The sequence below is a fragment of the Carassius gibelio genome, chromosome B15 (genome assembly GCF_023724105.1).
Source record: "Carassius gibelio isolate Cgi1373 ecotype wild population from Czech Republic chromosome B15, carGib1.2-hapl.c, whole genome shotgun sequence".
Lineage (NCBI taxonomy): Eukaryota > Metazoa > Chordata > Actinopteri > Cypriniformes > Cyprinidae > Carassius > Carassius gibelio.
Genome location: NC_068410.1, coordinates 10,419,977 through 10,433,598, shown reverse-complemented (window position 1 = coordinate 10,433,598; position 13,622 = coordinate 10,419,977). Strand labels below are relative to the sequence as shown.

The following is a 13,622-nucleotide window of genomic DNA, read 5'->3' as shown; positions in this document are numbered from 1 at the left end:
ATTTGAAGCAGTTTTACTCACCGCATGCGGTTCCAACACACGATCGTGATCCTTTTTCGTTGAGATTGCATCATCCTTAAGAAATAAACGATGTGCAAATCCGGCGTCAAACTGGACCACCTTGTTTGTAAAACAAGCATCTTCGAAATGCAGGGGAACAAACACTTGCACAACTCCGTGGATGCTCTGTAAAAATAAACTCCATCCACTGGTCCCTTAATGCTGTTTCTCTTTTGGTAATCTGTGCAGGGTTGTCTTGCCCTGGCAACCAAAAACACACTTCTTTTGTGACATTTCGCGACGTTCTCGCTCTGATCAGTGAAGTCTGTTGTGCTCTCAGTGCTCTGCTATACGGGAGCGCGCGCTCTTCCGGCAGACGTGCCCTAGTACCCATATAAGGAAATTCCGCTCCATCTAACGTCACACAGAGCCATACTCTAAAAAAACTTTCCGAAACTTGTGACAAACCGGAAGTAGTATTTTTGGAACAGAAATACTCCTTCAAACGTACAACTTAATTTTTAAAACTTTGTCCATGTTTAGCATGGGAATCCAACTCTTTAACAGTGTAAAAAACTCAGTATGCATGAAATAGCATTTCACCCCCCCTTTAATGAGTCCCTTGTTTGTCCTGAACAGTTAAACTGCCTGCTGTTCTTCAGAAAAATCCTTCAAGTCCCATAAATTCTTTGGTTTTCCAGCATTTTTGTGAATTTGAACCCTTTCCAACAATAGCTGTATAATTTTAAGAGACAATCTTTTCACACTGAGGACAACTGAGAGACACACATGCAGCTATTACAGAAAGGTCAGACGCTCACTGATGCTACAGAAGGAAAAAACATTCATTAAGAGTGGGGGGTGAAATAAATAATCTTTTAAAATAAATTAATTATCGAAAACTTTTATTTTAAATCACAATATATATGTGTTTTTTTTATGATTTTAGTTTAGAATAACCCTGATATATCATGTCTTTCACTCCAGGTACAGTCCGAAATCAAAAAGAAATGGCAGCGATGGAAATTGGGTATAAGCATTTTGGAGGACCAGCGTAATACAGGTAGCAACACACAGCAGGGAGGGGCAGGTCCTCAGTGTCACCACGACCAAGCCTGCTCTCCAGACTGCCCTCTGGACAGTGGCAGCCAACCGTCCTCGGACCCAACGCCCACAGCCACCCAACTGCCTGTTCAGCATCACTACCATCCCGGAGCAAAGAAAGGCAAGGCGTACTGCTACATCTCTGCCCGAAAGCAGGTTCTGAACGGCCTGGATGTGCCAGCATTACCCCAGTGTGCCGGAGAGGGAGCAGTGACGTTTTCTGAGAGCTACTGTTGAACCATGTGGACTGGACAAACAAAGCCAGATATCATGGAGTGTCCCACTGTTTTTAACTCTCAGAGGGATATTACTACATCACGTTTCTCACATTACGCCTGGCAACACCCTTTATTTGTGTTTTTCTTATTTACCCCATACCTCATTTTGGACACTAAATTCATTCTGTTATGTGCCAACATTGTGGACCAACTCAAAGAATGCCTACTTTTAAGTCATTTATATTTATGATTGCATGAGGATTATCTGTTCAAAGTCCACAGGTAAGACACACAAACATCACCTGGCCTGGAAAATCACCAAATAGCCATTGGTATGTTAACCCCCCAAATTTTTTTGGACCCTTAAGACACATATCCAATACCATTTAAGAATTTGAAGTCAGTAAGATTTGTAAGAAATTATTTCTTTCATTCAGCAAGAATACATTAAATTGATCACAAATGACAGTAAAGACTTTTACAAAGTTACAGATAATGCTGTTTCAAGTAAATGCTTCTCCTATTCATCATGGCATGTTGAAAAAGCACAGTTTCTAATATTAAGCAGAACTACAGTTTTCGGTATAGATAATAATAAGAAATGGATATTAGAATGATTTCTGAAGGACAATGTGACACTAAAGACTGGAGTAATGCTGCTGAAAATTCAGCTTTACCATCACAGGAATACATTACTTTTTAAAATATATTCAAATATGAAACCGGTATTTTAAATGTGATAATAGTTTACAAATTTAATGCTTTTACTGTATTTATGAATAAAACATTCTGCCTCTGTGAGCATTAGAGACTTCGAAAAAATGTTGAAAGGTAGTACATCATAACTGCATATGCTACTTGGTTTTATACTTTATTTAATGCAAAGTGTTTCATTTTTTTATGCAGTTTAAGAGCACCAAATACTTTTTGGGGAGACTGTATGTACATACTGTATAAGCACCAATAATATATATATTTTTTTTTCCCATGAAAAGCAAATCTGTTTTAGACTTCACGTTCCCTTGATGTTGTCACATCCTCACCCTGATTTTATGTTGTGCCTCTGGAGGTGTTAAATATCTATATGAAGGTTTCATATGGCTCTTATGTAACCCGCTCACCCAGGCGATCTCTTAAACAGCAGGAAATCTAATTCTTTTTTTATGCTTCTGCATTCCACTCGATGGCCTAATCTCTTCCAACTGTGAACTGTATGTCTACAATAGAGTTTAAAGAGGATTACTAGGTTTTTTAGTTAATAGGCAACATTAACAACACTATTAAACAGAAACTGTTTGTTTCCAAAACTTTATGAAGGTTTAAATCAGAGTATGGCCATATTTTTTAACCACTCACTAAGGACTGAGATCAATTCTTACACTGTACACCTTCTTTATTTGTTACTTCACCTGGACATTCATTTTCTTCCAACATGGAAAGAAGAGTGCAGTAATAATAGTGATATCTATATTTTACCTGAGCTTTCACTGTGATTTAGACAATATATTATATTGTATCTAAATTAAATTGTATCCATCAAGTGGAGGTAGTTTCACAAAGGGTTGAGGTTATTCCACGGCTCCGTTGATAACTAAAGCCACCTAGTGGATGCAGTGAGAACTACACTGATGTGTTGTAGAGTAATGCTCGTGTCTTTTAACGTATTATTAATGCTGAATGGCATTAAACGGGTGCTAAGAGTCTGAGGTCATGCGTGAATTTGTCAAAAATATTGATAGGATGTCTTTGTTGTAATGTGGTAAGGTTGGTCTAGGTCTCATGAAGCCACTGTTGTTAAACATACAGTACATGGTTATTTATCACACATCTTTCACTCATGTTTTGCCCAGTAATCAGTTTAAAACGTGAGATGCAGGGCAGTGAAATGGGAAAAATCTTTAGACTAATGGCCTTTTTTTTTTATTGCACTACCTTGCATTTTGTGTTTTTAAATGCAAATATGAATTCTGTGTGAATGGCACTTAAGTGTGAAAAAATAAAAGCACTGTACCGACTTAAATGTTAAACAGTTGTTAGAAGTGCCAATATTGTTTGACTTTTAAAACAGCCAATTATGTCTTACACAACATTCCACGTCATGTTGGGCAACCTAATATTGTTTATCAGATCCACAAACATCACAAAAATTGGGTCAACCGGCTGTCCTCAACGTGTATTGCAAAATATCAACGTTGTATTTGCCAAAAAAAAAAACCCAAAAAACACACTTGTGCAATAGTATAATTTTGGACATATTTATTTCCATTAAAGCATAAAACTGAAATGAGAATGTTTTCTTTGTGCATTTTGTGGGCATGTTCCTCTATTTCCTAGGAATGGCATAGCAGTCGTATGTGCGGGGCATGCGGCCAAAACTGCAATTTGTTGGTGTTGTGTCGAGTTCCTCTGGTGGCACTGTGGCTCTGAAGGTGAAGTGCTGAAGGAGGGACGTGAAGAAGATAAAGAGCTCTTTACGAGCCAGAGCCTCACCAAGACACGCACGCTTGCCTGTCAAGAGAGTGTCAAGAAAAAAATCTTTTGAATATATCTGCCATTTTATTGTCTTTTATTTGCCTTTTAAAGGAATAACTAATTTAACATGTTTATTTGTGTTCTAGTATTAAAACAGAACATGATTATTCAGTATTCTATGGACTCCCATTTCTTCAAACGAAAATCAGAAAAAAAAGAAGTGGGACAAAAAGTCACAAAAACTTAGCTTTTTTTCATTCTGTGTCGGAAACAAAAAACAGAATTGTGATACGTAAACTTCGAATTGCAAGAAAAAGCCAGAATTCACAAAATTCTGTGTTTTTATTCTGCAATTCTGACTTTAATCTCAGGATTGCAAGAAAAAGTTGCAATTACATTTTTTAATTCCATGGCTAAAACAGCTTTTAAGGTGGGCGATATGGCCAAAATGTTATATCACGACGAGTAATTTTATTTCATGGTAATGATATTAATCACAATATAGTTATTTTTGCTTTGAATAGCATAGAAATTTCATAATTCTTGTCACTAGTGTCAAAATCACACTTATAGTGAGATGAATTATCTTACGCACTATTAAGTTCACTTTTTTTAAACCACAATACTTAAAAAGTTTGCATGACCAAATAGCACAGCTAAGTCATGTAGACATGTAATAGTGATAGAGATGATAGTCGAAAATCTCTCCTGGTTGACAAATTTCTACCGGCTAATTGTGTATACCGCTCACACCTAAGGGTTAGTTTTCATATAAAGCACAACATTTTTATGGTCTAATATGCACAATGAAGTTCTAAACACACCCATGCCAAATACAACGAATGCATCATTCTTCTGAAAACGTCCATTAGCATCCAAGAAGTTCTCTGGATAAAAGCAATTTGGGTTCTTCCACAGTTTCGGGTCTATAAGCACAGAGGATAGCAATGGGAAAACCGTGACCCCCTAGAAAAAAAGTGTATATAATAAATAAACGGACATAAATAATAATACATAGTTAATTAATAAAGATCATGTAAATACATAAGAAGAATACCTTAGGAATGACATAACCATTGTATTCAGTGTCGCACATCATCTTGTGCGGGACGGCGATGGGGGAAAGATCCATATGGCGTTGAATCTCATGGATTACTGCATCTGTATACGGCAGGTTTTGTCTGTTCTCTATTGACGGCCAATGATCCTGTCCTACAATCTCATCAATTTCCTTCTGAACACGCTCTGTACAGAACAAGCCAAAGTAAAAACACTCTGGATTCCGCTTGGTGCTTGAAAAGAGAATACTTTTGTTTGATCTCACCCTGAACATCTGGGTGCTTCATCATCAGAAGCAAAGCGTGTCTTAGGGTGGATGAAGTGGTTTCTGTGCCGGCACTGAACATGTTCCATACCACAGAAATCAAGTTGTCTAAATTATATTCTGTGTTAGGCTTGTCTTTCTCCTGCAAAAGATTATAAATTATAAAATACCAATTCTAAAACTTGTAAATAAAGGAAGTTGTCTGGAATTGACATCATGTCATAGTTTCACCACCTGAGGTTGCAACAAGCAAAATTTTTTAGATGCCATTTCTTTTCATTGTTTACCTCTTTAATTTTTAACACAAAGGCCTCAATGAAGTCCTGTGGGCAGGAGGAATCCAGAATATTCATCCGAGCCTGTGCCTCACGCTTGCAATACTCTCTGGCCTCTTCTAGGTCTTTAAACAGCTGATGGTGTTTGCCGGGAAAAAGACTGACTAACCTAGGGAATATATTATAGATCTGAAAAGAAAAGAAAGAAACATCAGTGGATGCCGTCTTCTATTTTATAATACTTTTATTTAGCAACGATGCATTAAACCAATCAAAAGTGATAGTAAACACATTTGGAATGTTACAAAATATTGGAAATACTTGTGAACTTTCTATTCAGATAAAGGATCAACAAACATTAAGCAGCACATCTGTTTTCAACATTGATAATAAGAAATGCAGCAAATCAGCATTTTAGAATGATTTCTGAAGGATCATTGACACTGCAAACTAGAGTAATGCCTGCTGTTATTCAGCTTTACCATAAAAATAAATAAATTGCATTTGAAAATATATATTTTGAAAAAATTATTTAATTAAATAAATGCAGCCTTGCTAAGCATTAGATTACTTTTGAATGGTAATGCATTAAATATATATATATATATATAGAGAGAGAGAGAGAGAGAGATTAAAACAAATCTTTAAAGTACAATACCTGTCCAAGAGGACTACTGAGAATACTGAAGTAAGCATTTACAGTTCGAAGGAGAGACTTAAACTGTGGATCCTCAAATTCAAACCTATGCCCGAAGACAATGTTGCAGATCACATTGCTTACAGCATTCATAAGCATTTCTGCAGGGCTGAAAGCAGAGCCTTTGAGGAGAAAAGCACAGCACACTGACCTTTATAACTGCTTTGTGTCCCATGGTCACATATTAGATGATCTACACACTGTACTTTTGCTTGGTGAATCTATTGTACAAGTTGCAAGAACTTGTTCCACACGTTTTTTTTTTTTTTTTTGTGTGTGTTGTTGTTGTTTTTCTAAACAGTGCAACCACTGAATATTTGAGTTTTACCAATGCATCCTGCATCAGATCCTTTTGTACATTAGTTTATGCATGCAGTTTGTTGCATCTGATAATCTAAATAAGAGATCATATAACAGTGATTTTACCTTCAAATTTTTTAAACATTTCTACAAGATTCTCAGCCTCCTCCCTGACCCGTTCCTCAATGCTCCTGCGGCCCATTCCAAAGTCCTTCAGTGTCATAAGAGTGTACCTGCGCATCTCCTTCCAACGGTGTCCACTTGTGGACAAAACCCCTGCACACACAGACAATGTTAACAGCACTTTTGGTCTTTTTAGATTAAAAAAAAAGTAAAACATCAGGCATCAAGCAACCTTTACCATATCCAAGTGTGGACTTCATCAACAGGGGATAGATGGCCCTGCCGCTGAATTCTTCTCCAAGACCAATCATAGTATCCTTTAGGGCTTGATATCCAGAAATGATCACCACAGGGCTGTTTGCCAACCAGATGGTGACAACAGAGCCATACTTCTTACTCAGCTAAAGTAAGAAGAGTTTTATGCGGGTTTGATTTATGCAATGTTATATTGTATGTGGGTTATTAAAAGTATATATACTTTATATCATCTCAGAAATTGGTGATTTACTGTTAATTGTAGTTAACATCTTTCTGTTGTAATACAGACAAATTTGTTTGTAGTGCAAGTTCGGATAGGTATTTAGCACTGTTTATGCAAATATAATATATTACTGTAAACTTAACAGTGGTATTGCTTTAAAGCTATTTAAAGATTCCGTCTGTGAAAATGAAAAACAAATTATCTTTGATAATTTTGTCAGCCCTCTGAAGGTAACAGCAACCAAACTTCTCTAGAGAGTTCAGAAATCCCACAATGGATTTGCTGCCCTCACCTAGCGACGGTGGGGCAGTGATATAATATTAAACATATTTTAAAAATTCATAATAGAACGTTCCTTATTAAATTGCTACACGGAGAACCTTTAACATCACTGAATGGTTATCAGCTAGTATGCACAGCCAATAGTCGCCAACTGCCAAAACTGAATTATAATATTTGATAGGCATGCTAACCTCCAGGTAATATTTGTAGGCTTCTTTGATATTAAACTGAAATAAATTTCCCAGCAGTGGATAAGTCGCAGGTCCTGGAGGCAGCCGCTCAAAACTGCTCGGCTTTCCTCGAATCTTCCACAGCAATAAGAAAGCCAAGAATGCCAAGACAACTGAGACTACGTAAGTCTTCAATGCCAACAATATATCCATCCTTCAGATTTCAACTCGACTGTTCTTCCGATTCCGACCGATTCGTAGTAAAGAAGCGAAAATGATCGTTGGCTCTGGGTTTATGGTATGGTATGGAGGCGGGTCTCTGCGACAAAAAAGTAGGTGTTTCTATGTTTCTAATTCATGCGTTAAAAATAATACCCCACTCCCAAACACAATCGTTTCTTTATTTGAGCAAAGCAAGGTGACAAGCCGCGGGCGAAAACGCTGTTCCGTAATGGCCTTGCCCATGCAACTGAGTCTAAAAGTTAACAAAGATAACTGTTAACTGCTCCATATATATCCTAGGAATAGAATTGTACTTATATGTGCGGGGCATGCAGCCAAAACCGTTGATTGTGGGGGTTATGTCAATCTCCTCTGGAGGCACCATGGCTTTGAAGATGAAGTGCGTGAAGTGAAGTAGATAAAGGGCTCTATGGCCAAAGCCTCACCGAGAAATGCAAGTGTAAGGGTGGTTTCCATAGTATTGAAGAACGAAGAAACTTTATCAGCATGATGGTATGAAACTGTACATTTCTAGTCTATTACCAACCACTTGTAACGGTCACTTTTATGGTAATCTGAAAAGACGAGAACTGCGAATGTGCGTAGAGGGTGTCTGAGGAGAGGAGTTAACCGCTCTACCGATTTCTGAGTTTAATATTTAGGGCCCGAGCATGAGGTGCGAGGACCCTCTTGTATCTGCTTTGTTTATTATTATTATTATTATTCCGCTTCTTCTTCTCCCGAATGAATCGCATTTTTGAGGACTTAAACATGCTCAAAAAGTCATGAAACTTTGCACACGCGTCAGACCTGGTGAAAATTTTTGTCTGATATAGGATTCAGAAGAGGGTGTGGCAAAATGGCTCGACAGCGCCACCTATATTAAGAAAATCAACAGCCTTCCAGCTATGTTTCACGTACATGCAAGAAAATTGGCACACATTAAAACCCCAATACCTACAAAAAGGACTCTTGGAGCAAAATTCTAAACCCAAAAGGAAGTCGGTTATTTTTAATATTATGAGCAAATTTTGGGTAATTTTGGTCATTTCCATGTGTTGTATTTTAACGAACTCCTAGAGATTTCTTCAAATCAACACCAAATTTGGTATGCCTAATCTAAAGGCCTTTGCGATGTTAAATTGCGAAGATCTTGAGTTTTCGTTGAAGGGCGTGTCCGTGGCGGCCTGGCGAATTTCGATGATTCGCCATGAAAAATGAAGTTGCTATAACTCAGACATACAATGTCCAATCTGCCCCAAACTTCACATGTTTTATGAGATTCCAAACCTGAACATATTGACATGCCCATATTCAGTTATAGTCATATCGCCACCTATTGGCAACAGGAAGTGACATATTTTACACTGCGACAAACTACTCCTAGAACTTTTGATAGCGCCACCTATACACTTTCAACAGAGTGCGCCTCGAGCTATGTTTCACGTACATGTACAAAAATCGGTACACACATTTAACACACAAATACCTACAAAAAAGTATCTCGGTACGAAATCCGAATCCCAACAGGAAGTCGGTTATTTAGAATTTTCTCTTCAAATTTGGCGTTGTTTTTGCCATTTTCAGGGGTTGTACTTTAACGAACTCCTCCTAGAGATTTATTCAGATCAACACCAAACTTGGTCAGTTAAATCTAAAGGCCTTTGCGATGTTAAATTGCGAAGATCTTGATGTTTTGTTAAAGGGCGTGTCCATGGCGGCTTGACAAATTTCGATGTTTCGCCATGAAAAAGGAAGTTGCTGTAACTCAGACATAAAATGTTCAATCTTCCCCAAACTTCACATGTTCGATAAGAGTCCTGCCCTGAACACATATTAAGGCCAATATTCCATTATAATGATAGCGCCACCTGCTGGCAACAGGAAGATTGGAACATATATGGAATAAACATTGATATATTCTACTTATATTTATGAGTTTAAACGCATATTTCTCACCGTTCACCTATTTACTAAAGCCACTCGCTGCCAGTGAGCCCGGGTGCGAGGGCCTGTTCATCGCTGCTTGCAGCTTTAATTTGTTTTGTGACCGGAGTTAGATGTTAGTTACTTATTTTATTTTCCTCACTCGACTCCCCATGTTTGCGGACGTGCGCACTGCAAAGTTAATATTGAATCAAGACTAGTTAGCACATCATTTATAATTTAAATGGTTTAATAACAGTATTTTGTTATGGTTACACTGGAATTGGTTACTAGAAAAATAGGGAGAGAGGGCAGAGCAGCAGAAGAGAGTGCCAGCAAAGAAAAGAGGTAGCAAAGGAAAGAGTCAGCAAAGAAAAAGAAACAAAGCAACAGTAACAGTCTTCTTTCATCCTTTCCCTGACCATGTGACTGAAACCCAAATGTGAGACATTCAAACTGACAAATCAGCAGATTACAGCTTCACAGATTAAAGTCCAAAAGGTGTAACAATTAGCAGACCCCCAATGCATTCACATGTTGGCCTATGCAAGCCTTGATCGATATCAGCACTACTGTGCCTTTAGGAATTCCAAATGGTCCTTTTGTTACTCAAGATAGGTTTGGTACAGGAAAAAAGAAGTCTTTGATCATTTTTGACCCTACACACGCTTGCCTGTCAAAAGAGCACAGTTCAAAAATCATCTGTTCTCCATGTATCAGCAATTTCAATGTTTGTGATTTGCCAATCAACAGGGTTATGTTTGTCCCCGTGTGTGTAAGACGGTAAACATTGTAATTACCAGTATGTAGCATGTGTTAACCTCAGTTTTCAAAAAAGTGGTACAATTTTGTATATGCAATGTCAGTGAAGCTGAGCTCACCCATGCCAAATATAACAAATGCATCATTCTACTTGAATTGACCATCTACATTCAGAAAGTTTTATGGATCTAAACAATGTTGGTTTTTCCACCACTTTAGGTCAGTAAGCACAGAGGATAGCAGTGTTCCTATTTTTAAAATGTGGAAATAGAAAGACCCATTTCAATGTCCTAGAATTTTGTGTTGCATTGCAACTGCAGAAATAACCTGTAAATATATCGGTGTATGGAGAGGCGGTAATGTATAGAATACCTTAGGAATGGCATAACCATTGTATTCAGTGTCACACATTATCTTGTGCGGGATAGTAATGGGGTCGAGATCCATATGCCGTTGAATCTCATGGATTACCGCATCTGTATACGGAAAAAGGTTAAATATGTTTCCATATATTTTTACCTCTTGGATTTTTTGCACAAAAGGCATCAATTAAGTCATGTGGACACAATGGGTCGACATTATTTATCTGTGCTGTGGCAGAGCTAAAAAGTCAAAACTCCGCCAACAAATGGGAACGGCAATATAATCTGAAAGGAAGTGAGGTCATCATATTTAAGGGGTAGTACAAAAGTAGAAAAAGGGGAGAGTGGATTTGGCAAGGAAGGATGATGATGGTGATTGCACATATCTGTGGTAAAAGACGCATGGTTATGAGTGAGTGCACACTTTGTATGGTGCTGGGTGATCGATTTAATGTTTAGAGGAATGATTTCTCCAAACTAAGGATTCCAGTTGTGAGTGTGTTCGGATTCGGGAGCTAAAGTGTGTGTTGCTCAGGTACCTTCCTTCGTAGCCTCCAAATCGTCTTTCAAAGCTGAGTTCAAATATATATAAATATGAAAGGATTTTGAACTAAAGCCCTCTATTTCTTGTGCATTTATTCTGTACATTTTTTTTTTTTTTTTTTGTGGTTGTTGAAAAGATTGTAAACTTATTTTTGTTTGTAACTGGTGACTTTTAGAGCTTATCTGGGTTTATTTAAATATTAACAGGTTTACTTCTGTCTGGTGCCCGAACACTTTAATTTAGCTATCTAATTATTGATTTAAACTGTTTTCTGGGGCCCACCACTGTTACAGTGCCTGATGTTTACATTACTCTCTGTCCCTGTGTCTCAAAACAGCAGTTGGTGTTTTTTAGGGAAGAGGCAGACTAGCTTAGGAAATTTGCTGCTGCTGTGCTATTTGTTTAACTTTTTACCCCTATTTGTTTTACTACACTCTAAAAAGTTCCATTCCACAATGGGATCTTTATAATTTATAATTTTCTAAGGACTGTTCATGGAAAGGTTATTTTAGGGGGAAAACTCTCTTTTTTTTATTTTGAGTGTATACAAAATATACATCAAAAATTTTAAACTTCTTGGAGTACAATACCTGTACAATATTTTCAGTCTCATTACTCCAGTTTTCAATGTCACAAGATCTTCAGAAATTATTCTAATATGCTGATTTGCTGCTCAAGAAACATTTCTGATTATTATCAATGTGGAAAACAGTTGTGCTTCCCAATAATTTTGTGGAAACCACTATATTTTTCAGTATTCTTTGAATAGAACTTGAATAGAACTTGCAAAAGAGCAGTATTTATTTGAAACAGTATTTTTTTTTTATCAGTTTAAAAGTCTTTACTGTAACTTTTCATCAAATGAATCCATCTTGTCTGTATAAACATCATTTAAAATGTTTATAAAAAAGAACAATTACCAACTATAACCACATTAGAACATATGTCACCCAAAAATGTATATCGCTAATTACTTACCCTCATGTTGCTCCAGACCCATAAGACCCTTTTGTGCAGAACACAAATGAAGGTATTTTTTAGCAAAAAATCAGCAACAAAAAAAAGTATTACTTTATTCCCAAATTATGTATCTATCTTCAATGCATTTTCACAAAAGCTCCATGAGATGGCCAGCTCTTTTTTATGTAATTTATGCTATTAGATGAACAAAAGTCTTACAGGTTGGAACAACATGAAGGATGAACATGAAATGTTAAAAGGATTGTACAAGAACCATACCAAATGTTGACCCTAAAATGTTTATAAAAACCGAACCAAATATAAATATTGAGAATGTGTTTGACATTCAAAAAAATTTACTTACACAGCAAAAGAAGCAGTGACCTGTGGCTGAATGGCCTTTGGTTTTATTTAGCTGTGATTGATACACAAACAAAATGGGGAAAAAAGATAATAGCTTCACTGAATATTAGTCAAATATTGCATATTTCTGTACAAATTAAAGTTTACTCATTCTTCATGAGTGATTATTAACTAATCAATATGTCAGGAGTTCTCAACTCTGGCCCTTAAGGTCCACTGTTATGCAGAGGGTATGTCTCAGCTACTGTACATAGTTCGCTAGGTTGTGAATTAATATATTGTGTACATGAATTCAGGCACTGGTAAGGACAGTGGCTCACTATACAATGGTGACTATTTATGTCCTCATTGTACCACATCATACTGACACTGATGCACCACAGTAAAACTTATATCTTTTTTTAATGTACAGGTATGTGCAAGATTTCAGTTATGAATAAATGGCAAGTGTTTACTAGATTAGACATTATCTGTCTAGTGATATAAGTTCATGCAGAAATACAATATTGGTTTGTGTTCTAAAATCTATTACGTGTCACTTTGTAGCGAATTATCTCTTAAGTTGTGAGCTTCAGAACTCCCTATAAGGGAACGAGCATTGATGCTTCCTGGTTTTCACAGCTTTTGTAGGGAGCAAACATTTCAGTCGCTGAAAAAATAATTGTGATTGGGACAGCCCTTAACCACTGACTACTGAGCAAGGGACCTGAGTGATACACCCCCAGAGTTTAGGTCCACACCTGATCACACTCACGTGTTGTATTTGTGACTTTATAGTTAGTAAAACTGAAGACCTTTGTTCCGTCTGAAATCACTCACTCGTTCACTCATTCACTAATCCCTATATAGTGCATGGCAGTTGAGTTCACTATATCAGGAAGGAGTGAACAAATAAATAAGTGAACGGATTCGGATGGTGACACTGCGCGTGAGACTTGGAGCTGTTGCAAAAACATTGCCTTTTATATTACATGTACCTTATTTTAGAAAATAACATTAATAGCAATAATAATCAAAATAACTTTATATTGCAATTA

The 13,622-nt window shown here is 37.0% G+C and overlaps 2 protein-coding genes across 5 annotated transcripts in view; one reads left to right on the top strand and one right to left on the bottom strand.

Annotated features, from left to right (window-relative positions):
- The window catches only part of LOC127972525 (gastric inhibitory polypeptide receptor-like), a 32,153-nt gene extending 29,832 nt beyond the window's left edge, over nt 1–2,321 (top strand). For all 3 annotated transcript variants that reach the window (XM_052576101.1, XM_052576098.1, XM_052576100.1), the window contains exon 14: nt 988–2,321. In XM_052576101.1, the coding sequence (XP_052432061.1) occupies nt 988–1,341 (354 nt within the window). In that variant the 3' untranslated portion in view covers nt 1,342–2,321. The remainder of the gene's footprint in view (nt 1–987) is intronic.
- Nucleotides 2,322–3,563: 1,242 nt separating this feature from the next.
- On the bottom strand, nt 3,564–7,735 carry LOC127972526 (cytochrome P450 2M1). 2 transcript variants are annotated; one of them, XM_052576102.1, is made up of 9 exons: nt 7,468–7,735; nt 6,752–6,914; nt 6,517–6,666; nt 6,052–6,212; nt 5,406–5,582; nt 5,119–5,260; nt 4,852–5,039; nt 4,619–4,760; nt 3,564–3,830 (listed from the first exon to the last, which is right to left on the bottom strand). In XM_052576102.1, exons 1-9 carry the CDS (start codon nt 7,657–7,659, stop codon nt 3,646–3,648), a joined length of 1,500 nt encoding a protein of 499 aa, XP_052432062.1. In that variant the 5' UTR covers nt 7,660–7,735; the 3' UTR covers nt 3,564–3,645. The 2 variants fall into 2 exon arrangements, with proteins under 2 accessions (XP_052432062.1, XP_052432063.1); XM_052576103.1 differs by lacking the exon at nt 6,752–6,914 and having other exon boundaries at nt 7,468–7,588.
- Nucleotides 7,736–13,622: the final 5,887 nt, after the last annotated feature.